General features: G+C 44.3%; 1 protein-coding gene across 3 annotated transcripts in view; it reads right to left on the bottom strand.

Annotated features, from left to right (window-relative positions):
- Window positions 1–27,469, bottom strand: part of LOC306923648 (neural-cadherin-like) — a 424,677-nt gene that overhangs the window by 214,870 nt on the left and 182,338 nt on the right. For 2 of the 3 annotated variants that reach the window (XM_079501859.1, XM_079501858.1), the window contains exons 8-12: window positions 25,064–25,236; window positions 14,301–14,469; window positions 11,133–11,303; window positions 9,482–9,609; window positions 8,606–8,653 (exon numbers count right to left, since the gene is read on the bottom strand). In XM_079501859.1, coding sequence (XP_079357985.1) covers window positions 8,606–8,653; window positions 9,482–9,609; window positions 11,133–11,303; window positions 14,301–14,469; window positions 25,064–25,236 — 689 coding nt within the window. Of the gene's footprint in view, window positions 1–8,605; window positions 8,654–9,433; window positions 9,610–11,132; window positions 11,304–14,300; window positions 14,470–25,063; window positions 25,237–27,469 lie in introns of all 3 variants that reach the window. The other variant, XM_079501857.1, reaches the window with a different exon arrangement.

Raw genomic sequence — 27,469 nt, forward strand, 5'->3', positions numbered from 1 at the left:
TGTGAATTGTATTAGGCTTTGTACAGTACAGTACAGTATACTTTGTACAGTCTCTCTCTCTCTCTCTCTCTCTCTCTCTCTCTCTCTCTCTCTCTCTCTCTCTCTCTCTCTCTCTCTCTCTCTCTCTCTCTCTCTCTCTCTCTCTCTCTCTCTCTCTCTCCCCCTCCCTCCCCCAGGCACATTCCTTGTTCGTTCATTCCTTTTTTCTTCACATAGTAAAGTTTGATAGAAAATGCAGTGTTTTGGAGGATGATAATGAAGACACTTGGATTATACTGAGGGTGTTAAATAGTTTTTCTGTTGTTAATCTTCAACCCCTAATTTTCTTCAGTTCTCTGTTTGTGGATTCTTCATTCACTATCTAGAGAAATGCAACACAAACACGGCCCTCCATGCTTTAGGGGCTGCTAGTGGGGCATTTAGCGTGATCAATGCCAAATGGCATTGATCACGCCTCCAGGTCTTAAGTTAAGTAATAAGACCTGGTACTTAAGACACGCAAAATACAGCCCTCTGGGTCCTAGGTTATTTCGGGGCAGGGACCTTGGCACGAGGCAATCGGGGCATGCCAGGACAATTTCCTGGGACACAGCTGCGAGTTTTGTATTTTGGGGATTCGCCATAATGTTATTGTCACTTTGGTTGGCACACCAAAGTCACACGAACCCACTTTATGTTATGCTTGTCTGTTTCACTTTGATATGAATCCCTCAACCTGGGGAAATAAATACGTTATACAGTATATACACCCCGTTTATATTTTACATTTACAAACACAAAAAACCTTTTCCAAATATTTTCAACAAGTTTTTGAAAGATTGTGCAGATCTATAATCTCACAACACATCCAATGCAATGTGATGCCACTGTAAGTGGTGAATTCATAATGTGTTTTTTATGTCCCTGGAAGATACAGAATGTCTCTTTTGGGTCTCAAGCGGAAATAGTTGATCTATTCAAAGTTTCAAACCCATTTCATCACATTACAGTGGATACTCTGCCTGCTGTTCATTGCACTTTGTCCTGTCGCCTGTTTACCCAAAATAGAGCGTTAGTTTTGTGCATTTGATTGGGCAAGCTCCTACATTCTAAGTAGGTTAACTTGACAGGACGTAGCTAAACTTCTACAACAGTCACTCAAAACAGATTCAGGGCTACGGAATGCGGTCATCTGGTCCTATTTGTCGCGTTTTGTATTCCCCTTGGTGTCAGTAAAATGTTTAATTAGTTCCCCATTGCCTGCGCTGTCATCTCCATACATTATGTAACTAGAGCTTCACTTTTTTTTTATTTTTTGGTTAATTGTGACAGGATAGTGAGAAGAGACAGGTGGTACAGAGGCATGAGATGGCAGACAGAATGTAATTGTGGATGTTGGCGTGTGTCGGGACCCAATGTTTGAACACCACTCACTCCACTGATATGCAAATGCTTATCTGCACTCTCACCAGTAGTACATCAGAGATATTCAAATTAATATAAATACGGCAAAGAAACTAATGTAAAACGAAATGTTGTTTATTTTTTATTTCATCTGTTCTGACATTTCCGCTATGCTACTGTGGTATTTAATTTTAAATGGTAATAAAAGTGGGTAAAATAAACTTTGGCTTCAGCCCATACCGTACCTTTTCTGCCAAATAGTCACCTTGTTGAAGTTGTTTGTAGGTTTAAAAAGTTTTGTTTAAAAATAAATAATGACCGAAATAAATAAACTAACTAACACTGTAAATCGAATGTCCCAATATAGTAACAACGTTATAATAAAGGGTTAAAATGAAATTATCATTCAGTGTAACATTTGTATGTATTGATCATATATTTGTATTTGTACATGTATGGTAGCCTACATACAAAGAGTTGTGTCAATGAGAGAGAGGTCAGAGTTGCTACATTTGGGCCAATGGGGAGTTAGGTGACATGACGGAGTGACGGGAATTGTTGTGACAAAAACACAAGGTTTCATAGTTATCTGCGACCTTCGGTCACCGGATTTCTCCTCTCATCCACTCATCCAGTGCACTCTGGGATTGGTATTGGAGGAGCTACTTGCTATCAGATAGGATAGCAAGGAGCTATCAAAAATAAATTAATTTCAAGGCAGCGACGTGTCGCTCTTCAATGGGCCATAGTGTGAATCAAGATATCACTGGGCATAATAATGGGTAATGGATAATGTGTTCTCATAAAGGCAATGGCATGTGGCACCGTGGCACGGTGATTGGTTTAATTATTATTACGCCCAAACCACACCTATGCAGATAGCAATTTTTACAGGGGAACACTAGTATACTACGCAATGCCAAATCCCCAAATTACGGATTTAGTGCCTCTGATGCAAGATAGGGCCCTAAATCTATTCCATACAGATCACATGAACAACTTGGCAGGTATTTCAAAACGGCACCAGAAATCTATATAGCTAGGTGACACAGTTTTGACAGTATGTGTCATCCATCATATTTAAGCTGTTGACAAAACCTCTTTAAGATGACAACCCTGCATATTTTATCATAAAGCAAGTCTATCCATGAAACAGAAGACGTAGCATTGTAGACACATAGAGTCTATCCATGAAACAGAAGACGTAGCATTGTAGACACATACTGTAGCCGCCTCTGCCAAGGAAGGAACACAGGATCATTTATCTATTTCCTAGAAAGTATTGCAATTTAAGCTCAAATGGTTTTGTTTTTTCTCTGCTGCGGTATTGTTGTTACTCAGGCAGATACCGTTTCACAGTATCTGCATTGAGAGATTGTTATTTGAGGAATTGTTGCGAGAAGTTATTACGAAATGTATTCCTTACAGCTCACATGTATGACTATTTCCAAACTGCACAGCAGGACTCTGTGTTGCTACTTGCTAGTTTCTACAGTACGGTATGTCTCAGCCATCATCTTTAAGAGGTTTTGACACATCCTGCATATTTTATCTTGTGCTTCATGGATAGACTTAAGACTCCCTGTCTTAATTAGGTCTATCCATAAAGCACAAGTCAATGCATTTTGGTAGTTGAGATATTGGAAGTAAATGTTGGTGACATTATTAGCATTATGAGTAATATTATTATTATTATTATTATTCTTAGTAGTAGTAGTAGTAGTTTTACTTAAATTAGATATCCAATCCACTATTTACAGAACACATTTAAAACAACAGCGTTGAACTCAGGACTTTAATGGAAGACCTGAGGGCATATTTGGGTTATCATTTTAGCATTATTTTTCTATGAATCTGAGCCACCGTGCCTTTTTTTGCAAAATGTTAATAATAATCAATCAATCAATCAATCAATCAATCAATCAATCAACCAACCAAAGTGTTGTACACTCACTCAGTAAACAAATATATAGATAATGAACTCAATAATACAAAACAATATTTATCTAAAACATAAATCACATGAATCTCAGCAGAAACACGTTCCTGTTTTGTAGATATAAAACGCCTCTTTATGCCAGTGCAGTTTTAAGGATGTTACAAATGCAAATAAACCTTCACACAGGCTTAAAATACACACAGCATATTGTAAACCCACAACACATACTGTCAGCTTACTGTAATAACATCAAAAGCTCAACAAAAACTAATGACACAGTGACAGAAAACTATATTCAGTCCAATAAATCAATGCAACGTGACCTACTTCTAGTATCTCAGTGCGAAACACTTTAATGGACAAAGGACACACACAGCTAGTGCTAAATTATACAAGAAGCCATTCTTGCCCAGATATTTATGCATAATTGTAAAGAATGGTCTTTCCACATTCCTCAATAGGAAATATGATTTAAATATGATCATATAAATAGATGACCAGAGTCCTGCATGGGTCCATAGTCCATACTAGAGTCAGACCCCCACCCCCACCAGTCAGACCCCACCACCCCCACCTGTTTTCCCTCTACACCAAATCACTTCACCAAAAATAGTCGACCTACAGAACATCTTCCCCTGAAAATAAGGACACTAGTGTTCATGTCATTAAAGGTAAAAGATATATGTAAATGGATACTAATAATACTTTAGACGTGCACCTTCTATTCAGATTCAGCAATAATAATTAGGCCATCAACGCACTGTTAACAACTCATGATGTGTGTGTGTGTGTGTGTGTGTGTGTGTGTGTGTGTGTGTGTGTGTGTGTGTGTGTGTGTGTGTGTGTGTTATAACAAGCCAAGGTGAAAAGGGTGGGACATATTCCTCAGCCTAGTAGGAACCTCCTGGTGGCGCTATAACAGGCCGTTCTGGGAAATATGGGGCAGAGGTTCATTGTTGGCATCTAGGGAGTGTGTGTGCAATAGGGTTTAATGCCGGGATCCCGGGATTTCGGGCCTCCCGGTTATAGGGCACGCAATTTCCCGCCCGGAAATTTCTTCGGGACCCGTTGTCCCGGAGTTTCACACAGTGCGCGTTCTTTCCCCTTATCTATGAGTGATCAAATGTCCAATCTGAACCCTCCCATCATTTTCAAACATGTTTGATGATATTTATATGGAATTATGGATTACACTGACTCGAGGGCTGCAAGCCTGCAACGGGAACTGGAGCCAGCGGGACCCAACGTAAATGCTGGCGGCACGGGCGGTATTTAAATAGCCTACCTGCGGGCGGGCAGGCACGGCCGCCGGCCAGTCAAGATGAAATCAGTGGGACCCCGCGAATCCTGCATCCTCCCGCAATTAATCAGATAGGCCTACAGAGTTTATATACACTTTAGCAAAATATGAATGTCTGACAGACATCTTCAGGCACGCTCCCAAAGCTGCTGCACCTGTCAATCATTAGCCTAATCAGTCACTCTGTGAGAATTGTGTGTATTACGGACGGAGCGAGGAGTTTCCTTTCTCTGTGATGGACTGGACATTGTCACTTCTAAACCCCTTTTTGCTTTTGCCTGCATGTGTACAGCAATAACGTGAAACGGAACACAAACAAAGATGAGTAGGCTACAATTTGTTTTATAATAACCACCAGCACGCAGCGTCTCTCTCTCTCTCTCTCTCTCTCTCCCTCTCTCTCTCCCCCCCCCCCCTCTCTCTCTCTCTCTCTCTCTCCCTCTCTCTCTCTCGCTCTCTAATAATCAGTGTGCTGTGCACTGGACGTGCTGGCTAATTTAACACCCAATCGGACTTTTCATAAAGTACTAAGCGGGATGATCACATTCTCTGCAGCGGAGAAGGGGACCCACTGCATGCTCAAAGGGTGAAAGACCATGGCTAAGGTAGCCTATCTATGTGAAAGACGGGAGGTCGTTTTTTTCCCCGTGCTTCGACAGTCACATTAGTGCAAACTCCTGTGTCCCTTTTTCTGAATAGCGTAGTGGCCTATAACATTATTCATATTTTAATGTAATACTTTTATTGTAGGCTATATGTTCATATTTCGTTCAAATAAAACGTTTTAAACCAAAAAATATCACTATTCTATTGAACATATGAAGTATCTATACATATAAATGCATTTTGGTGGGCACTTTTTTTCTTTTTTTTCTGACGGGAATTCCCGCGGGAGCCCGGGAAAAGGTCCGCAAATTCCCGGGAATTAAAATGAGCCAAATCCGGGAAAATATTAAACCCTAGTGTGCAAACTTTGGCATGGATCGGGCCAACGGTGCCGGAGATTAGCTGGTAACGGACGGACGGACAGACACACGGACGGACGGATACAGAGTGCAAAACATACTCTCTCCCCATGCCTTCGGCCTGGTGGAGACAATAATGACCAAATAGTTCACTTTCCTCATTCACTCACTTTCCTCATTCACCAGAAATGTGCATAAGCACTGTTACTACTGGCCATATGTTTTGTACTGTACTGTACTGTACTGTACTGTACTGTACTGTACTGTACTGTACTGTACTGTACTGTACTGTACTGTACTGTACTGTACTGTACTGTACTGTACTGTACTCCATCCTTACTGGCCTACCGGCATGCACACTTAAGCCTCTCCAATTGATCCAAAAGGCCGCAGCTCGCTTGGTCTTCAACCAGCCAAAGTTCTCTCATGTCTCACCCCTTCTCCACACCCTCCATTGGCTCCCGGTCACTGCCCACACAGAGTACAAAACTCTGATGCTGGCCTTCAAAGCAACCAAAGGTATAGCACCCCCATATCTTGCAAGTCTGATCGGAGTGGGACCCTACAAACATTCATGATGACTATTTCTATGTATTTGATGATGTATTGTACAGTATTACCATGTTTTTTTGTTCTTGCTTACTCTAAGTAAGTAAGCAAGAAGGATTAAGAGTGTCTGCTAAATGCCTAAATTGTAATTGTAAATTGTACCCTGTACTGTACTGTACTGTACTGTACCCTGGATGCAATTTAATGCATTCCATTCCATGCATGCATATACCGTAGCTAATGACTATCAGTATGCTAACCTGGTCATGTTGATATTACAAGTAAGACGCGCGAACGCGGGAAGCGAACGCAGCTCGTAAATTGCAATAACAACAATTAGAATAAATTACGTACTTTAAGGGTTTTTTTAAGTTCTATTTTTTTTGTTTAAGATTTTTTTTGTTTAAGATTTTTTTTAAGTTAAGTTTTTTTTAAAGTTTTCTTTTTAACTTTTTTTTTAAAGTTTTTTCTTTTTAACTTTTTTTTTTAAGTTAAGTTTTTTTTAACGTTTTTCTTTTTAACTTTTGTTTTTTAAGTTAAGTTTTTTTTAAGTTAAGTTTTGTTTTAAGTTAAGTTGTGTGTGTGTGTGTGTGTGTGTGTGTGTGTGTGTGTGTGTGTGTGTGTGTGTGTGTGTGTGTGTGTGCGTGTGTGCATGTGTGTGTGTGTTTTTGTGTGTGATACAGCTGCGCCATCTGGTGGTGGGCGGGTGGTGTTACAGCGTGACAAATGAAATTAAATGAAATCTATATTTACCCAGGGTATCTGGGCTAAGCTCAAGAACTTGTTTCCAGCCAGGCCCTGCTCATAGAACACATGTCATCGTAGTGGTTCAATGCCTTGTTCAAGGGCACTTCAGCGGTGGTAATTTTAACGTGTCGGACGGCTGATTCGAACTAGGAACACACACACACACACACACACAGACACACAGACATGATCTGCTGGGTCTCATAGTAAATGCTCACTGCGTTCGCAACTACTATTTATGAATGGCTCAGAGGTTAAATCTAGTCCATTCCAGGCATATGATGATGTCAGTTTCAGAACTACAATATGAAATGTCCCCATTATGCAAGAATGAAGACATTGTAATTGGACATTGTGGGTTAATAATGAATATCTTAAATATGTACTGTAATCAGGACTAGGATTAACATATCAGCATCCAAAAAGGACCCCCTCGAAAACAAGATGATGCATCTCAACGAGTTTATCCTTCTAATAAAGGTGCATTAATCAGAAACATTTGACAGACACTGTGGGTGGTTAACGATGCCAGTGAAATGCGCAAAAAACCAAAGAAGAAGATCGACCCCTTGGCCCACCAGGAAGTGATGCAATCCTGCCCTTTAGTCAGGGGCTCACAACACAACATGGAGGGATCGCGAGAGGAGGATCATTATCAGCAGGATCTTTTATTAAAGTTATATAAGCTTCTAAACATCCTAGTTTGTCCCATTGTGAGCAGAGAATCCACTAATAAGCATGTGCACGGCCGCTTGTCATCGATTGTGCATTACATTCACCCATTCACACACACATTCACACACACATTCATACACCGATGGCGGCCGAAACTATGCAAGGCACCAACCAGCACATCGGGAGCAATTAGGGGTTCAGTGTCTTGCTCAGGGACACTTCGACACGAGCTCTGGGGGAGCCCGGGTTCGAACTGGCAACCTTACGGTTACCATCCAGCCACTCTACCCCTGAGCCACCGCCGCCGGTTAGGGTTATCATAGTTAATCCTTGACCTCTGGACTGACCTGTGATATGGGCTGGTTAACGTACACCCAGCCGGTGACAGGGTTGACCTCTGGACTGACCTGTGATATGGGCTGGTTAACGTACACCCAGCCGGTGACAGGGTTGACCTCTGGACTGACCTGTGATATGGGCTGGTTAACGTACACCCAGCCGGTGACAGGGTTGACCTCTGGACTGACCTGTGATATGGGCTGGTTAACGTACACCCAGCCCTCTGGACTGACCTGTGATATGGGCTGGTTAACGTACACCCAGCCCTCTGGACTGACCTGTGATATGGGCTGGTTAACGTACACCCAGCCTCTGGATGGACTGACCTGTGATATGGGCTGGTTAACGTACACCCAGCCTCTGGATGGACTGAGCTGTGATATGGGCTGGTTAACGTACACCCAGCCGGTGACGGGGTTGACCCTCTGGATTGACCTGTGATATGGGCTGGTTAACGTACACCCAGCCGGTGACAGGGTTGACCCTCTGGACTGACCTGTGATATGGGCTGGTTAACGTACACCCAGCCGGTGACAGGGTTGACCCTCTGGACTGACCTGTGATATGGGCTGGTTAACGTACACCCAGCCGGTGACAGGGTTGACCCTCTGGACTGACCTGTCATATGGGCTGGTTAACGTACACCCAGCCCTCTGGACTGACCTGTGATATGGGCTGGTTAACGTACACCCAGCCCTCTGGACTGACCTGTGATATGGGCTGGTTAACGTACACCCAGCCGGTGACAGGGTTGACCTCTGGACTGACCTGTGATATGGGCTGGTTAACGTACACCCAGCCGGTGACAGGGTTGACCTCTGGACTGACCTGTGATATGGGCTGGTTAACGTACACCCAGCCGGTGACAGGGTTGACCTCTGGACTGACCTGTGATATGGGCTGGTTAACGTACACCCAGCCGGTGACAGGGTTGACCTCTGGACTGACCTGTGATATGGGCTGGTTAACGTACACCCAGCCGGTGACAGGGTTGACCTCTGGACTGACCTGTGATATGGGCTGGTTAACGTACACCCAGCCCTCTGGACTGACCTGTGATATGGGCTGGTTAACGTACACCCAGCCCTCTGGACTGACCTGTGATATGGGCTGGTTAACGTACACCCAGCCCTCTGGACTGACCTGTGATATGGGCTGGTTAACATACACCCAGCCGGTGACAGGGTTGACCCTCTGGACTGACCTGTGATATGGGCTGGTTAACGTACACCCAGCCGGTGACAGGGTTGACCCTCTGGACTGACCTGTGATATGGGCTGGTTAACGTACACCCAGCCGGTGACAGGGTTGACCCTCTGGACTGACCTGTCATATGGGCTGGTTAACGTACACCCAGCCCTCTGGACTGACCTGTGATATGGGCTGGTTAACGTACACCCAGCCCTCTGGACTGACCTGTGATATGGGCTGGTTAACGTACACCCAGCCGGTGACAGGGTTGACCTCTGGACTGACCTGTGATATGGGCTGGTTAACGTACACCCAGCCGGTGACAGGGTTGACCTCTGGACTGACCTGTGATATGGGCTGGTTAACGTACACCCAGCCGGTGACCGGGTTGACCCGCAGGTACTCGGGCTGGTCCTGCAGGGACATGGAGTACGTGATGGCAGCGTTGGTACCGAAGTCGTCATCGTGGGCCGCCACGCGCAGGAAACTGGTTCCGATCATAGTGTCTTCTCTGAGGAAGTCTGGAAGGCAGAGTGACAGGAGGACATGGTGGTTCAATTATAATTATATCTCCACAAATGCAAAGTTTTGCCAGACCTGATGACAGCCATGAAGATCAATCTCTATCAGATAATGAACGATGTGAGAGATAATGGCTGATTATGCGAGATGAAGCTCACAAACGCGATATTGTTATCGATTAGTTGCATGAATAGGCTCACACTTTTGGTAGGTGATAAAGGTGAGGAGGTAAATATGCTTTAATTCAATGTGATTTTATTAAAGTGTCAAATTCACAAAAAGACACTTTACAGAGCAGAGACACTGTCCCACCCTGATCAAGCAATGTTTGTGACAGTGACAACGAAAAACGGGACTGCAAGAAACGTCAGGCAGATCAAGTAACGGTGATATTGTTAAAACAAGCGTTAATGTGGTTGCACACTGGTGCGTTTTTTTACTTTATCTACTATTTTTGGCAAATACATTTGGTGTTGGTCCAGTTTAATTCTAGAGGGTTTACAATGGTTACATCCTGTATGAGCGGTTGAAGTTGAAAGACGTGTGTCATTGGTTGTGTGTCATATGTGTCACACATGACATCACCCCTGTACTGTACTGGCCTCCCTTCATTGGTTGCCAGTACATTTTAGAATTGATTTTAACATTTTATTGATGCGTGAAGCTGTGCGAGGCCTGGCCCCTACCTACTAGGCATGTAACGATTCACTCAACTCACGATACGATTCGTATCACGATATGAGGTTTACGATACGATTTTTCACGATATTTAAAAAATATATATTTTCCAGAAAAAATACAGTTTTTTTATTTTATATAATGTATCTTCCCCCCTGAGCTTTTTTCACATTTTTTATTTAACTACATTGCAAAATAAGTATAGCATTACTTTTGACAGTGCAGAAACATAATTGCCTTCCTTGATGAGCATGACCATCATCACCTGGGCACAGACACGTTTTTTTTATTTCAATGAATCGATTCATATCGTCGGGATTAATATCGGTATATATCGATATACGATATATCGTTACATGCCTACTACCTACATCTCTGCCATGCTAAAGCCCTACAACCCCCCCGCGCACCCTCAGATCGGTGGGTAGGGGTCTCCTGACTCCCATGAAAACCAAACTAGTCTCCATGGGTGACCGGGCGTTCACAGCCAGGCCTCCATACTTTTGTATTGTCTTCATTATGTGGAATTGTTGTATTTGTATTGTTTATTTATTTCTTCTGTGTACTGCTGTAACGCTTTATTTCTATTGTTTTATTCCAGTAAGTGCCTCTAAACTGATGTATTGCCTTTTTATATGCCAATGGAAAGCACTTTGTAACTCTGTTTTGAAAAGCGCTTTATAAAGTGTATTACTTTGGTTCAAATGTCTTTTAGTTAACAATTTCCAAATAAGGGATGCTTTATTTCAAGTGACTGTTGGCACCAGGCTCCAGACCCTGCGTAGGACAAATTGGTCACGTAATGCAGCTTTAAATGAATGAACACTCTATGTTCAGCACTTACACTCATAGCGCAGGTTCTCAAACTTTGGGCTGTTATCGTTCTGGTCCAGGATTTGGACATGGAGCTGACAGATACCGATGAGTGGCTCCTCCGCCCAGTCGGTGGCCGTTACGGTGATGGAGTACTCCCTCTGGCGCTCCCTGTCGAACCGCCTGGCCGTCACGATCTCACCTGGAAAACAGTGGAGGAGAGTACATTTACTCAAGTACTGTACTTAAGAACACATTTGCACTAGTACTCTTACTTTACTTCTATCCAGAGCCAGACCAACATAATCTGTTTGGCCGATATATATATTAGCCATCGTTTGGCCATTTTTGATGACATCATTATCAGCAGTTATAATAATAATAATAATGGATTGCATGTTATGGTGCTTTTCTATGGAGTACGTGCCTACTCAAAGCGCTTACAATGGTCCATGTATTCATACATTGGGAGGTGAAGCGGCGAACAGTCAACGTCAGCGTCCTCACTTCCCACATTCACACACCAATGGTGGCAACCACTGGAGGCAATGCGGGGGTTCAGTGTCTTGCCTAAGGACACTTAAGCCAATCCATGGATCTTTGGACGACCTGCTCTACCTCCTGAGCCACAGCCGAACACAGTTATGCAGCATTATACAGTAGGTGAACATATTCAAACAAGTTTTCAAGAATAGTTTTCAAGGGCACAACACTTGGGTGTTAGGAAGTATGAATGCATTTGTAGATATGTATTGTCTTGGCTGTATGTCAGGCTGTATGCTATACTGTTCCGTATGTCTTTCTATGTCGAACAGGCTGTGAAAACAAATACCCCACGGGGACAATAAAGACTAAATGCACAGCTTTATTTAGTAAATAAATTTGCAGTGAGCGGATTAGGGTAGATTATTTTATCCTGGCTAGTAGAGCTAATGTCCTGTCATAAACAGTTGAGAAACAAAATAAAGCAATTTTGTCCAACCTGAGAGGAGTTTTGTTCTTTAATTACTGGACTACATAAAGCAATTAAAATCACCATCACCGTTACCAGCTGTAAGTGATGAACACATGAATGCATTACTAATTACAATCCAGTACTATGATTGTGAAACTGACCATTCTGCATAATGAATATTTCTTAAGTATATTTTGATCACAATACCTTGTTTTGTACCTTTTGTTTTTTACTTTTAGTGGCAATGAAGCCATTCTTCTAGACATCAAATTATCCATCCTCCATAAATAAATGAACAAGGCCGAGCAAACAAGCTATTTCATTCTATATTTGTTCACAAAACCTGCCCGTAAATTGCCTATTACATGCTAAGATTAGTTGCTTTGTGGAGAGAAAATGAGCCTGCCAATATTTGAATGACTGAAAAAAAAACACCATTGTCTATCAAGCGTTCATTCATAATTAACATTGTCTGTGTACAAGGATAGCACAACCACTTTTTAGCGGTTTAAAATGAAATAATTAGTGGACTGGATTAAATATGACATGTCCTTCGATTTCTAGCTTTTCCCTGTCATGTTACTGTGAGTAGCATTTGGAATTCAGTAAAATATTCCAACTAAAATTCGACTTCGACTACATGCTATGAGAGAGAGATTTCCACTGCTTCAGAACATCTGCATTAAACATTGAACATACTGTCTTAGTTAGTCCACCTCACTGGTGTGATTTGACGTGTATTATGATTTGAACACTAATACCCCAGAGTCATGAGGAGTCAATTATAGTAGGCATACGTGTAAGATGATATGGTTTGATCTGTTAATTATCTCTGCCAGGTCGATATAGGCCTTGAGATCTGTGCTCTGAGAAGGGCCCTTCTCTAGCTTATTATGTTTTAATATAAATGTGGAAGACACAAGACAGCAGGGCACACCACCACGTCAAGAGGCGGATTTGAACCCTTGAGAGCTGGCGTTCATGAGGGCAACGGATTCAGCGGTCTATTGACTCCAACAAAGCTCTAATAACATACGTGTGTCTGTCCAACAGCTTCTAATATAAGGCTAAATGAGTTATAATAATTTATAACCGTCCATCCGACCGACTTCAACCGAGCATCGCCAACGACCCCCGAGGGAGTTCAGTACACGGCATCGAGTCGGTCACATGAGCGGTTGTCCAGAACCTTAATCTAAACATTACGACCTATACATAGACATATGGAGATCTGCTTGTCCAGAACCGAAAATCCGACAGATGGGTCCAAAAAGAGATGGAAAACACTGCAGATCCCCACAGGGCATGCCTGACACAGACATCTGCATATATATGGGCATAAATAAAACATTGCATAATTGGGTGAGTAGGCCGGCACCGGTCTAGTTTTAACAATACAAAATCCTATATGGCAGTCCCTGGCAAAATATATTATTCAGTCTGAAAGCACTTTGAGTACAGCCGTTTTTTGAGATGGGCCGGTTCAATTTCCAACCAAGAAAACCCTGCCTTTCTACAGCATCACCAGACCCTGATTCAGAGCCGTGCAGGCCAGCTCCATGGCCTAGCCTGGAAAATACATCTTAATTGCGTCGCACCATAGGCTGCTAGTCCAGCCTGACAGTGTGTCGCGGGTTCGAATCCCGATCCAGACGACTTTTGCTGCATGTCACTCACTCCCCTTCTCTTTCTCCCCATTTCCTGTCAGTCTACTGTACCCAGTCACATAAGGGACATCACATAAGGGACATGTTTCATCTCTGCTGTCCCAGAGCTGTAGAAGAGTCGTGACACACTTTGATCTCACCGCAAAGTGGGGCGCTTTGGGCTATAGTTCCAAACATTGGAACTATCCCATTGAGATAGAATGAGCACTTCCGCATTCCATTGTTACAATGGGACTCATGGGAGTCAACGCTAGTGCCGTCACTCTCATACTAGACCACGCTGTGCTGTCCTACCTGTGTCAGGGTGAACTCTGTGCTGTCCTACCTGTGTCAGGGTGAACTCTGTGCTGTCCTACCTGTGTCAGGGTGAACACGCTGTGCTGTCCTACCTGTGTCAGGGTGGACTCTCATACTAGACCACGCTGTGCTGTCCTACCTGTGTCAGGGTGAACTCTCATACTAGACCACGCTGTGCTGTCCTACCTGTGTCAGGGTGAACTCTCATACTAGACCACGCTGTGCTGTCCTACCTGTGTCAGGGTGAACTCTCATACTAGACCACGCTGTGCTGTCCTACCTGTGTCAGGGTGAACTCGGAATGCGGGCGTGGCACTGTCTCTGTGCATCAGTCCATATTTGACTTTTCCGTTGGCGCCTTCGTCCGCGTCGGTGGCGTGGACCTGCAACACCAACGTTCCGGCAGGCTGGTTCTCCAACACGGCAGCCTGCTCACCATACTGCTGACACTGTAGGAGGAGAGGGAGAGAGGGAGAGAGAGAGAGGGAGAGAGAGAGGGAGGGAGAGGGAGAGAGAGAGAGAGAGGGAGGGAGAGGGAGAGAGAGAGACAGAGACAGAGACAGAGACAGAGACAGAGACAGAGACAGAGACAGAGACAGAGAGAGAGAGAGAGAGACAGAGAGAGAGAGAGGAGAACGGGGTGGACAAAGATAGCAAAGGCATGCAGAAAGACATATTGTTAACCACATGATAAGCCTTATGTTATTCTATTTTGTCCACTAAAAAGTATGACAACAGACAATATACAAGCTCTCAACAACTTAGAAACTTATCTTCCTGTAATGAAATCCAAAAAAACAGGCTGGAAGAGGTGAATGAGTTAATAAGAAAGAGAGGAGAAAGACAGAGAATGAGAGAGAGGGGAGATAGGGGGAGAGAGAGAGAGAGAGAGAGAGAGAGAGAGAGATAGGGAGAGAGAGAGAGAGAGAGAGAGAGGGAGGACGAGATGAGTTGAAGTTAATGTTACATTAATGAGTGTTGGGCTACTCCACTGCAGTAGCCTATACAACCAGACGCAGTGTACAACTATAGAACCATGAATAATTCAACCGGTTTCTTTTTGAAGGTCTGGCTGTGTCTCAGCCAGGAACTCAAACCGCTCCCTCGGACAAAAAGGCCCAGGAACAGGGGTCTCTGGAGCCCTACTGCGTTTTATAATCAGGTACACACTGGGTTCTCTCAGCAGCAGGACCAATGCCTCGCTATAGTGCCTTGCTGCTTACAAGCGTTCCAAACAGGATATCTGAAAATACCTCTAAAAAGGCAATTTGTCGGCTCCACAGGGCGGGCATGCGGGTTGGGAGGGGTTGGTGCTTTGGCAGTAAACGGAAAAGTTTCTCTAAGTACATAAATGTGGATGACTCCACTGTGCTGTGACGGCTCTGATCTCCTGTAAAGAGGAAGCGGCTCGCAGAGCAGATGTCTCCTCTCTAGTTGAGTAGTGGGTATATTATAACAACCATAAACATCTTCAAAAACCAAGGAGAGATGGCTGTGGATGTCCACAGAATCAAAAGATGTTAATCATCAATGATCATGCTGTCAAGAGAGATAGATTCAAAGTCCTGGGGAGCCCCATTTATCCATGTGTCTTCAATAGAGTGACAAAGTATAAGCCATGTTGTGCAGAAAACGCACTGACTCTTCCTGTGACAACGCAAAAAGTTTAATGTGTCAAAGGCAGAATTTTTTTTCTAAATCTCCATCACAGTGTGGTATGGAAGCTGCTCAGCCGGTGACACCAAGGAGCCTAATCATACGGTATGGAAGCTGCTCAGCCGGTGACACCAAGGAGCCTAATCATACCAAATTCACACCAGCAGCAGCAGTGATTGTTTTCTACCACTGCATTTTTCTGCTAAATCCATGAGAACAAAACGTGTGAAACACCGAGTGCATGTGTTTGGTCCGACGAGTCATTGGTCCGAAACATGACAACCCACCTCAAACCCTAACCTAACCATAACCGCAAGCACGGGAGCAGGCGCTAGTCTGAGGTGCGGACGCATGTTGAACCAATGCTCCGTCGGACCATAGTATGCCTCCCTGAAACACCCACACCAAGTCTGTTTGAATGCCTATTTCAGACAACAGTGCACTTGTAAATGGTAAATGGTGCATTTATATAGTGCCTTTATTATCCAAGGCACTTTCCAATGATTGTGCATTGGTGCACCCGATCCCCAAGAAATCAAGCCATAGTATGGGCTCCAATCAGCAAGCATCCATTCCATACGAATGGTGATAGTTGGATCCAATCGCCCCAACCAGTTGGGTGGGTTGGGGGAAATCAGCCTTTTCTTTGGGTGATTCAATGTTAAGATATGTGCTGTGCTGCGTCACGTGACCTAAAATGGCCGACATTATTTTGTATTTATGATGATAAATGATAAATGATAGATGATAAATATATGATAGCCTAGATACATTTTAATAACGTTTCTGCACGTTCACCCATTCACAGATTTCACACAACAGAGGAAACCATGCAGGAAACCAGACAAGGCCAACCTGCTCATCAGGAGAAATTAGGGGTTCAGTGTCTTGCTCAAGGACACTTCGACACTAAACTCTGGAGGTGCCCGGGATCGAACTGGGAACCTTCTGGTTCCCAAGCAGTCGGTACGGGTGCAGCATGTGTTCCAACATACCAAGAGTCCGACAGGCATTACACTGTCTAACCCTAACCCTATACACTAAACTAACCCTAACCAGAGCCAGGACAATAGCAGAAACACAAAGCCATTCAGATTCAAAATCAGACCATCTTGGTCCGAGGTTGACACTAATGGGCTTGATGGGTGGACTTAATCCCCTCAAAGGTAATCACACTTTAATCATTGACCTCAGAGGTAACTAGATTAAGCCAGACTAAAACTAAATATAAGATTGAGAAACTAGTAAGACTAAAACTTAATTGCCCAGACTCTTCTTCAACAAAGATGGCGAAAGCAAACATTCTTTGTTAGGTACTCATACAATAGTATGGTACAAAACACTGAAGTCCTTAAACCAGAAACCTAACCCTAACCCAAACACTAAACTAACCCTAACCGCACGCGGACGCATGTCGCGGACGCATGTCGCGGACGCAACGCATGTCGCGGACGCAACACATGTCGCGGACGCAACGCATGTCACAGATGCAACGCAACGCATGTCGTGGACCCAACGTGGTGATTTGCGCATGTCGGACTTTTGGTATGTCGGATAAACGTCTCCACCCCAAACGGTCGTTCTACGTCCGGAGCCACTGCCACCCCTGCACTTCTGTCTTGCCACACTGCTGCAGCAGCAGCAAAGATTCACTTCTACTAAGGTCTACTTTGCCGATCCACCTTGTGTTGGCTCCGCCTCGTGCCATAGTGAGGAAGGTGGCAGTTGATCCAGTTGAGCCATAGACTAAGACGATGCATAGAACATCGCCATTGTTTCAGAACGTCAGAAAGCCAAGATTTGCCAAGCATACAAATCCTAAAATGTGCAAAGATTTACACATTCACACACCTGACCGATAGCGGAGGAAACCATGCAAGGCACCAACCTGTTCATCAATATCAATTAGAGGTTTAGTGTATTGCTCAAGGACACTTCCAGACGAACCCAGGGGGAGCCAAGCATTGAAGTTGGCAGCCGCGGTACCTCCTGCAACTGAGGAGGTACCTCCTGCAACTGAGGAGGTACCTCCTACCACTGAGGAGGTACCTCCTGTAACTGAGGAGGTACCTCCTACCACTGAGGAGGTACCTCCTGCCACTGAGGAGGTACCTCCTGTAACTGAGGAGGTACCGCGGACAATGCTCTTTTTATCGCCCGTTTTAGTCAAAAAGGATTTTTTTTACAGGTGTAAAGAAGAGGGTGAAAGTAATTTATGTTATTTTTCACAATTTTCAGAAAGAGAAAAGGCAAAGAAGGGGAGAGATATCTCCTATAGATTTATCTTTTCTCTTGAAGTTAATGTTACATTAATGAGATCACAGAGCTCACAGGGGACCTACTACTGTATTTACATTAATGAGATCACAGAGCTCACAGGGGACCTACTACTGTATTTACATTAATGAGATCACAGAGCTCACAGGGGACCTACTGCTGTATTTACATTAATGAGATCACAGAGCTCACAGGGGACCTACTGCTGTATTTACATTAATGAGATCACAGAGCTCACAGGGGACCTACTGCTGTATTTACATTAATGAGATCACAGAGCTCACAGGGGACCTACTGCTGTATTTACATTAATGAGATCACAGAGCTCACAGGGGACCTACTACTGTATTTACATTAATGAGATCACAGAGCTCACAGGGGACCTACTGCTGTATTTACATTAATGAGATCACAGAGCTCACAGGGGACCTACTACTGTATTTACATTCATGAGATCACAGAGCTCACAGGGGACCTACTACTGTATTTACATTAATGAGATCACAGAGCTCACAGGGGACCTACTACTGTATTTCTCTGACAACAGATATCCTAAGAAAGTAGAGCCTGCTTTTTGAGTGGTGCAACCACTCCATACCACGGTATGGCAAAATAAATGGTTATGGCAAAACTTAACTTAAATAATAATCACTATTATGGGTCCATAAAACATTGATTCAGCTCTTTTGAATGCATTAATTGCATACACTATTCGGTGATATATTTTCTGCGGCCGCATATTTTCTGCATCACTATAGCAAAGTGTACAGTACGTTCCCTAATGCAGTTCCAATGGTAAGCTGTGTTGTTTTCACCCCATGAAGGGATTCGGCCACGCACCAAAACACCCGTAGGCCTACGTGTGTCTCAAAGAATAAAATCATCACTTCAGGATGTGAACATTACATAACTGCAGCCCCCGTGTGGGTTTTGGAACCATACAAGTGTTTTATTTATTTTGTTTAGAGCATTTTTACATGTTTATGCTAATGTGTGTTTGTTTTGCATTGTTTTGTCTACCCTGAGCACACACCGAGACAAAGTGCAATCAATGTTTCACTGAAATGCTGATAAATTATTGAATATTGAAGCTCGATGTTGAAATTATAATTAGCTCTGACTTTTTGTCATGACGCAGTTCTGCCAGAATGCACACGCGTGCATGTGCATGTGCATGTGCATGTGCATGTGCATGTGCATGTGCATGTGCGTGTGCGTGTGCGTGTGCGTGCGGCACTGGAGTAAGTCAGGTCACGTCGTCAATAACCATGTGCTCTCAGACGGAAATGGTATTTGATCAATCACGACATGAACGTATATTTTTGAATTCCCATTTCTGCTAAGCAGATACTGTAGCTAGATGGGCTTTGACAAATATGGTTTCCGGTATAGGAGTTATACACGACTGCACATGCAACACCAAAGTGTGTGTTTGGGGGATTTGATTTATTTCGAGTCATTTAATGAGACACTGTCATATAACAAAGTATACATCAGGCTTTTAGGAGGGAAATGTTTTAAATTTATGGGAGACAAAATGTCTGTCTGGAGAAACTAGGTTGTCTGAGCCACATAGAGCAGAACAGAGGATTTCAGGATCATGGTCCACTTTAGAAATCTCCAAAGTGTTAGGCCATTGTTTTCATGTTTTATCTGAAAATCATTGCACAAAACATCATTGCATAACAGTATGAATTATGATGTTTCTTACAATTCAAGAGGACTGCTCTATAAAAAAATCTAATAAAAAAATCAAACATTAAAAACACAACAACAATAAAAAAGTTTATATTACTTCTGGTAAAGTTTGGATGCTCTTGGGAGGAATGACATCTGGTGCCTTTGCATATGAGTTCACTTCAAGGGAAAAGGCCCACTCTACTCAGACAGTTTTATATAGTTTCAGGCGTGTGCTGGTGCAGATTCAAAATGAACATATAGAAAATGAATAAAATCCGCACTTCCAGTCAAGTAAGAGTCTTTGTTTAATAATGATAGTGCTCCGCAGCAGCAGTCATACCAGACAGACAAACGCGTTTCGGCACACAGGCCTTCGTCAGTGTCAAAATTCTTGCCTTTGCATATGACTCACAGGTTGAGTGCATGTCCTCCCATTCCTTAGATTGAAGTGACTTGTATTTGTAGACAGGCTCTGAATCATTGGACTGGTCCCTTCTCTCAATAGTCGATTGAATTCTCTTAGATTGGCCTCCCCTTTCCTCGTCTCCAGAGTAGGGAAGGGATTAGTTGGTATGCCAATGATGTGGCAGCACCTTCTCTGCAGACATTCCAGTTCCTGGACCAAGTGTTTTTGGCAGGTGGACAGCACTGGTCTGATGAAGGTCACGTATTTACACCTGGGTCAACACATCTGGGGGGAGCTGTACTCGTTTGGCCTGCATGCTCAGATAATGCACCCTTGGCTGAGACTTCTTCAGCATAAACTGAAATTGTCCAAGGAGCTTGAACGTATCCACCCACTCTACTGCCTGGGTGTTCAAAACGCTCTACTGCCTGGGTGTTCAAAACGCTCTACTGCCTGGGTGTTCAAAACGATTGGTCTGTTTTGAGGCTCCCTGAGACTAACAGCCACGTCCTTTGTTTTACAGCATTGTCTGCAAGGCAGTAGGTCTGACTGCAGGCTGTAGGTCTGACTGCAGGCAGTAGGTCTGACTGCAGGCAGTAGGTCTGACTGCAGGCAGTAGGTCTGACTGCAGGCAGTAGGTCTGACTGCAGGCTGTAGGTCTGACTGCAGGCAGTATGTCTGACTGCAGGCAGTAGGTCTGACTGCAGGCAGTAGGTCTGACTGCAGGCAGTAGGTCTGACTGCAGGCTGTAGGTCTGACTGCAGGCTGTAGGTCTGACTGCAGGCTGTAGGTCTGACTGCAGGCAGTAGGTCTGACTGCAGGCTGTAGGTCTGACTGCAGGCTGTAGGTCTGACTGCAGGCAGTAGGTCTGACTGCAGGCTGTAGGTCTGACTGCAGGCTGTAGGTCTGACTGCAGGCAGTAGGTCTGACTGCAGGCAGTAGGTCTGACTGCAGGCTGTAGGTCTGACTGCAGGCTGTAGGTCTGACTGCAGGCAGTAGGTCTGACTGCAGGCAGTAGGTCTGACTGCAGGCTGTAACAGCAGTAGGTCTGACTGCAGGCAGTAACAGCTGCTTGAAGCTGCCCCGACAGGGATCCCATGAGATGTTCAATGAGAGTCAAAGCATCTGCATATTGTATTGGTTCAACACTAGGTGATGAACAGGGATAAACTGCCTCTGCCATATGCTTCAGAGCATGTATACTTTAATGATCAATCAATCCATGGTAACTTGGGTCAATGGAGTGAACGTATAGCATGCCTTAAGTGGATATAGGTATCACAATGAACACAACTTTTTCAAGGTTTTTAAAGAAAAAAATAAACATTTTTTTTACATAAATGTTTAAACGTTAATGTAATATTATCATTAAATGTGTAAATATGTAAATCAGAATCAGTTGTTATTGTCATATCGCATGTTCATCCATCCATCCATCTTCAACCGCTTATCCGTAGTCGGGTCGCGGGGGCAACAGCTCCACCAGACTTCCCTCTCCAGAGCAACATTAGTGACTTCCTCCTGGGGGATTCCGAGACGTTCCAAGGCCAGTGAGTCGATGTGTTTCCTCCAACTGCGCCTTGGTCTGAGGTGTAAATCAATGAGTCTGTCTGTTTCCACTGTCTCGCAAAAAGCCTCCATCAATATCTTAAAAAAAAATAAAAGGTCTATGGGGTTTTACTTCAGTGTTTGAGGTCATATATCCTAATGAAGATAAGGTTGAAAATGGGTGAAAATGGGTATACGTAGGTACCCTCACAAAAAACTCTGGTATCAGACGCCTGATGGAGGGGAAGGAACTGGTTTTAGAGCGAGTGCATTTTCCGGCAGCGTTTCTCGGCGGCATCAGTCCGACACTCTACCCCAAACCCTACCCGCAAGGACGACGCAACGCATGGCATCAGCCGCAGAATACCCGCGACAGGCGCCAGTATTTCTCGGCGGCATCAGTCCGACACTCTACCCCAAACCCTACCCGCAAGGACGACGCAACGCATGGCATCAGCCGCAGAATACCCGCGACAGGCGGCAGTATTTCTCGGCGGCATCAGTCCGACACTCTATCCCAAACCCTTACCCTAACCATAACCGCAAGCACGACGCAACGCATGTCGGACCAAACACACTGCCGCGGAACTGAGTGGCAGTAGAGTGTCGTAATCCCCCCACTTTCCCCGGCAGCTGCCGCCCCTTCTCCTGGCAGCACCGCGGCTGTTACCGGCAGTTGCTTGCGGCGGCCACAAGATGGAGTGGCAGTGGAGTGATATAATCCTCCGGCACATGCCGCCCCTCCCCCGGCAGCGCCGCGGCTGTTACCGACAGGTAACCGGTAGTTGCGGTGGCTGGAGCGCGGCTGCCGAACGGACCGACAGAGCAGCGGAACGGAGCTGTCATAATCCATCCACCTACTCTGGCAGCTGCCGGTCCTCCCCCCGGCCGGATTATGCACTCGCTGCATCTGACTGGTTGGAATAACGTGTTCCTTCCACGCGCTACATCCAACCGGGGAAACTCCCCCCCCCCCCCCCCCCCGTCAGATGAAAAGAAGTGGCCTCCTCGTGCATTGAAGGAAACATGAGGTCAGTCCGTTGCTCTCCCCAGGTTGGCAGAGGAAAATGGATGACTGTTAATTTAATATAGACTCTGAACCACTAATTGCTCCCGATGTGCAGGTTGGTGCCTTGCATGGTTTACTCCGGCATCAGTGTGTGAATGTATGGGTGAATGTAATGCACAATCTACGTAAAGCGCCTTGGATAAAGGCGCTATATAAATGCACCATTTACCATTTACCATAAGGTGAGAGAAACAGAGAATGGAGAGCATGGGAGAGTCAATGAGAGACAGAGAAGAAAGCAGCAAAGGGAAAATAAAGGTTTCAAGGGAGAAGATATGGCCAGTGGGTAAAAAGATAACGTAATATCACACATAAGGTCACGGCGGCCTGGAATAATGGTTCCGGCATAACTTGATATTTAAACCCACCACGTTTCTAACCCCTCCCAGTCCATTAACGATCACCACTGAATATATACTGTATCTTCTGCTGATGTTCACCTCATTACGTAGGGAGTTAATTAAACAGGTGTAGCATATTGTGATGATATTGCATCTTTTCTTTTTTCCTCGCCAAATTAACTGTAATCCCCAGAGAGCGGCTAAAGATAGAGATAGAGGGTGAGGAGACTAATCACAACTCATGGGAAAACAGAGGGAGGAGAAGAGAGGCCAAGGAGAGGAAGAGAGACCATGTGGGCAAAAAAAATCATGAAAATGGAGAGGAATATAAAGCTGGAGATGGAGAGTATAGGGAGGATGGGAGTGATAGACAGAGGAGGAGTATAGGGAGGATGGGAGTGATAGACAGAGGAAGAGTATTAGGGAGGATGGGAGTGATAGACAGAGGGAGAGTATAGGGAGGATGGGAGTGATAGACAGAGGGAGAGTATAGGGAGGATGGGAGTGATAGACAGAGGGAGAGTATAGGGAGGATGGGAGTGATAGACAGAGGGAGAGTATAGAGAGGATGGGAGTGATAGACAGAGGGAGAGTATAGGGAGGATGGGAGTGATAGACAGAGGGAGAGTATAGGGAGGATGGGAGTGATAGACAGAGGAAGAGTATTAGGGAGGATGGGAGTGATAGACAGAGGGAGAGTATAGGGAGGATGGGAGTGATAGACAGAGATAGAAGAGTTTGAGAGGGATATTCAAGATTTAGAAGGGTTTATTCGCCACTCATTCATACAGGTACAAGCAGCGACATGTTGGGTGTGACATGTTCCGCAAGACTGTGCAACAAGACAACGTAACGACAAGATAATGGGGAGCGGTAGTAGTGTTGATTTATAGATAATGGTATTCATGAATAAACACATACTGCTAGATTTCCTTTGCCTTAAATTTCTCCTGGCCTAAGGGTTAGAGGAGCGCCCTTGTTGCCGAAAGGTTGCCGGTTCGATTCCCCGGACGGGCAGGAAAAATCTGGGTGGGGAAGTGATCACTTCCCCACCCATCACTCACCCAACACCGCTGAAGTGCCCTTGAGCAAGGCACTGAACCCCCAACTGCTCCCCCTGGAGCTGCTTAGTGGCCAACAGTATAAGACTGTGGTTGTACTGGTCAGCTCCCAGGTTTTAATGTGTGTGTGTGTGTGTGTGTGTGTGTGTGTGTGTGTGTGTGTGTGTGTGTGTGTGTGTGTGTGTGTGTGTGTGTGTGTGTGTGTGTGTGTGTGTGTGTGTGTGTGTGTGAAAATGAGCACCTGTGCTCAGCTACTTCCCTGGGTAAATAAAGAATAATAATAAAATCAAATAAAATCAAGAATTTCACACCTTGTCTCCCATATGAAAATAACAATTCTGCTTCAAGCAGTATACCTTTGTTTTCTATTCACATAGTGTACTGTGCAATACACCTGTTGTACGACCTTCAGTCATGTGTTACAAACAATACATTTTATAAAAAAAGAACATTGACACTTCTTCTGCCTTAGGCGGTCAAACCAAAACAAATCTTGTCATCGACATGCTGCTAACAAACAATATGTCTGGCTTACACAGAAGTGTGACACACTCTAAGGTGCTAGTGAGCTCTCCACCCACCAGCACACTGCCATATGAAAACGGACACGGGAATCGAAATACAACAACGAAATACAACTTCCAGCACAATACTTTGAGCAAAATAAATTCAATATGACAAAAATTATAGTTATGATACACACACAACCATGCTTTCAACCATTTCAACCATGCTTTCAACCATGCATGTGTTGAGATATTGTATATTGCATGATGGACAATGCACAAAGCACTTTCATGTGACGAAATACAAATAAGGCTATCAAGGAAGCTATATGAGTGAAGTTGGCTTTTGGTCCAACCCTGGCTTTGCATTACTGCCTCTGTGAGTGTGCAACGGGAAGGAGCCATTCCAATTCCATTCAATAAAGACAAATAAAAGGCAAAGCAACAGTGGAAAACACTCCAACACACACTTGCCTTTTGGAAACAGCAAAAAGCTCACCTTCTCAAATATGGGTTTGTTGTTGTTGACGTCATCGACCCCAACGATGACGCATGCGGTGGATGAGAGGGGGTGGGGCCCGCCAGAAGCGTTGTCATCGGTGGCCGTCACGTTCAGGACATACTCCAGACCTTGGAGCTTTGGCGGAGGGGTGGAGCGCAGACGAATCAACCCTGCAAAGACCACAGAGAGCCGTTTAAACCTGTGTACAGGATGACATGCACAGAAGGTTGCACATTAAATGAAAAGGGTGCTAAATAGTAGCCTGGCTAATAAGCCAGACTAATATCACACAACACTGTCGCGGTATATCAGTCTGGGCTGGCTCCACTTGGATTTCATTTCCCGGGGAACATTTTCTCTTTGACGCAATTGGTCAGAGCTACTGTCAGTCAAAAGTCTCAAGCATTGAACGTCACTGTACCAAAGCCCGCCCATATTGCATACCGTGTCCCGATTGGTCCGACCTGTTCTCTGCTGTAGGAAAGAGGCGTGCTACTGAGCCTCGCCAGACCGTAATCCGCTGGTAGGCAACTTTTTTTTGCCAACGGCTGATTCGGTCTGGTTTATTAACCAGGCTAGCTAAATAGCACTAAGCAGGTGGAACCTCTTTTGGTGCCACAGTATGTAATAATTATGTAAAAAAAAAAAAAAAAAAAAAAGCTAGGGTTTAAAAGGTTCTTCCATTTAGATCCAAGCGTCCAAAGTGTTTATTTGTCACTCATTCATACAGAAATAGAAATATTACTAATAGTGTGGCATGTTGCACAAGATTACAAATAACACAATATATCAAGATACATTCTAGACTAATAGAACAAAAGAAAGATAAACTGAAAAGTTGCTAAGTACATTATTGCAACAGCTCTGATTTTGTGGCACAATTCATGCACACGTTTACTGAACAGGAAATAGCAGAACACTTTATCAAAAGTGGTTCCTTGAGGAGGTTCCAAATGGACCCTTAAGCCAAATTCCAATAGCCAAAATCTCGGCCACTCCAGCATGGTGGTGTTACGGTGAAATTGGTGACCTGCTGAAATATGTGACAATCGTGTAGTAGTAGACAATCACATGAAGTCAGTGTCCGAACGAAAATCAATTGCTGGTTTGTTGATTAGCAGAGTTCAAAATAAGAGGAATTTAGGCCACGTATTTAAAGACCTCCATGTGAGTTATGTGAAGTCCACAAGATGGTCACACATTTCAGCAGGTCACCAATTTCACTGTAACACCGCCATGCTGGAGTGATCGAGTGTGAGTGAGTATCAGGGCTGGACTGGCCACAGGTCGTACCGGGCAAATTCCCGGTGGGCCGCGACCGTAGGGGGCCGTCATGATAAAAATAAAAATTGACAGGCAGGCAGGCCAATAGGCGGCAGGCCACCAGGAAAGGTCCGGGCATGCTGCCATTCTGCCAGTGCCATCATGATAATTTCACTGTATTGTATCAGTGAGTGACAAATAAACCCTCTACAAAGGGTTGTGTAGTTGTCTGTTGGTTTGTATAATTTATGTTGTTCTGTAAAAGTGGTGGTATTGGGGCTTGTTTGTTTGTGTGTGCCTCGACGGAGTGGGCGGTAGAGTGCTATCTGCGCGCTGGTTGTGGTGGGCCGGTCTGGGCCAAATTCACGCGAAAATGACCGGGCAAAATTTTTGTCCCAGTCCAGCCCTGGCGAGTATAGCCGAGAGTTGGGGTATTGGAATTTGGCTTTACAGTTCTGAGAGTGTAGTGTACTTATTATTGGAACCAAAAGGAACGCTTACAAGTGCATTTGGTTCCATCTGTACACTCTCTGAGTATGAAATGAAAATGTTTGAGAAACCACTGGCATAGTCAACGAGACAACGACGCGAGCTTGTGAGTCCTGTGCAGTGAGCAGTGTTGATTTTGGCAGCAAATTTAGATTTTAGTTTTTTGTCATAGTCTTTTGAATAGTTTTAATTTAGTATTAGTCACATTTTAGTCACCTGGAATATTGTATTGTTAGTCTAGTTTTAGTCGTTACATGTATTTTAGCTGGCCTTGATGCCGTCGTAATGGCTGATTTTACACAGAGCGACGTGACGCGTTGTGAGCTTGTAGATCGGCTATATTCAGCATGCAACCAAGTGTAAAATGACTTATACTGGATCTCTTGTCCACTAGTTCCTCCCTAACATTTTAGTCTAGTTTTTATTTGTTGACAAAATTGTCAATATATTTAGTCTTAGTTTTAGTCACCATAGCTTCCATTTTTAGTTTCCATTTAGTTTTCGTCAGTGAAAAAAGGTAGTCGACGAACAGTTTTCATCATAGTATTAGTCGACAAAATCAACACTGGCAGTGGGGTGCCTTAATTGCGTTAGAAGTTAGCCAGGCTACTTCCATTGTGTGAGTGTGAGAGAGAGCGAGAGCGAGAACGA

This window comes from Electrona antarctica (genome assembly GCF_951216825.1).
Source record: "Electrona antarctica genome assembly, chromosome: 5".
NCBI lineage: Eukaryota > Metazoa > Chordata > Actinopteri > Myctophiformes > Myctophidae > Electrona > Electrona antarctica.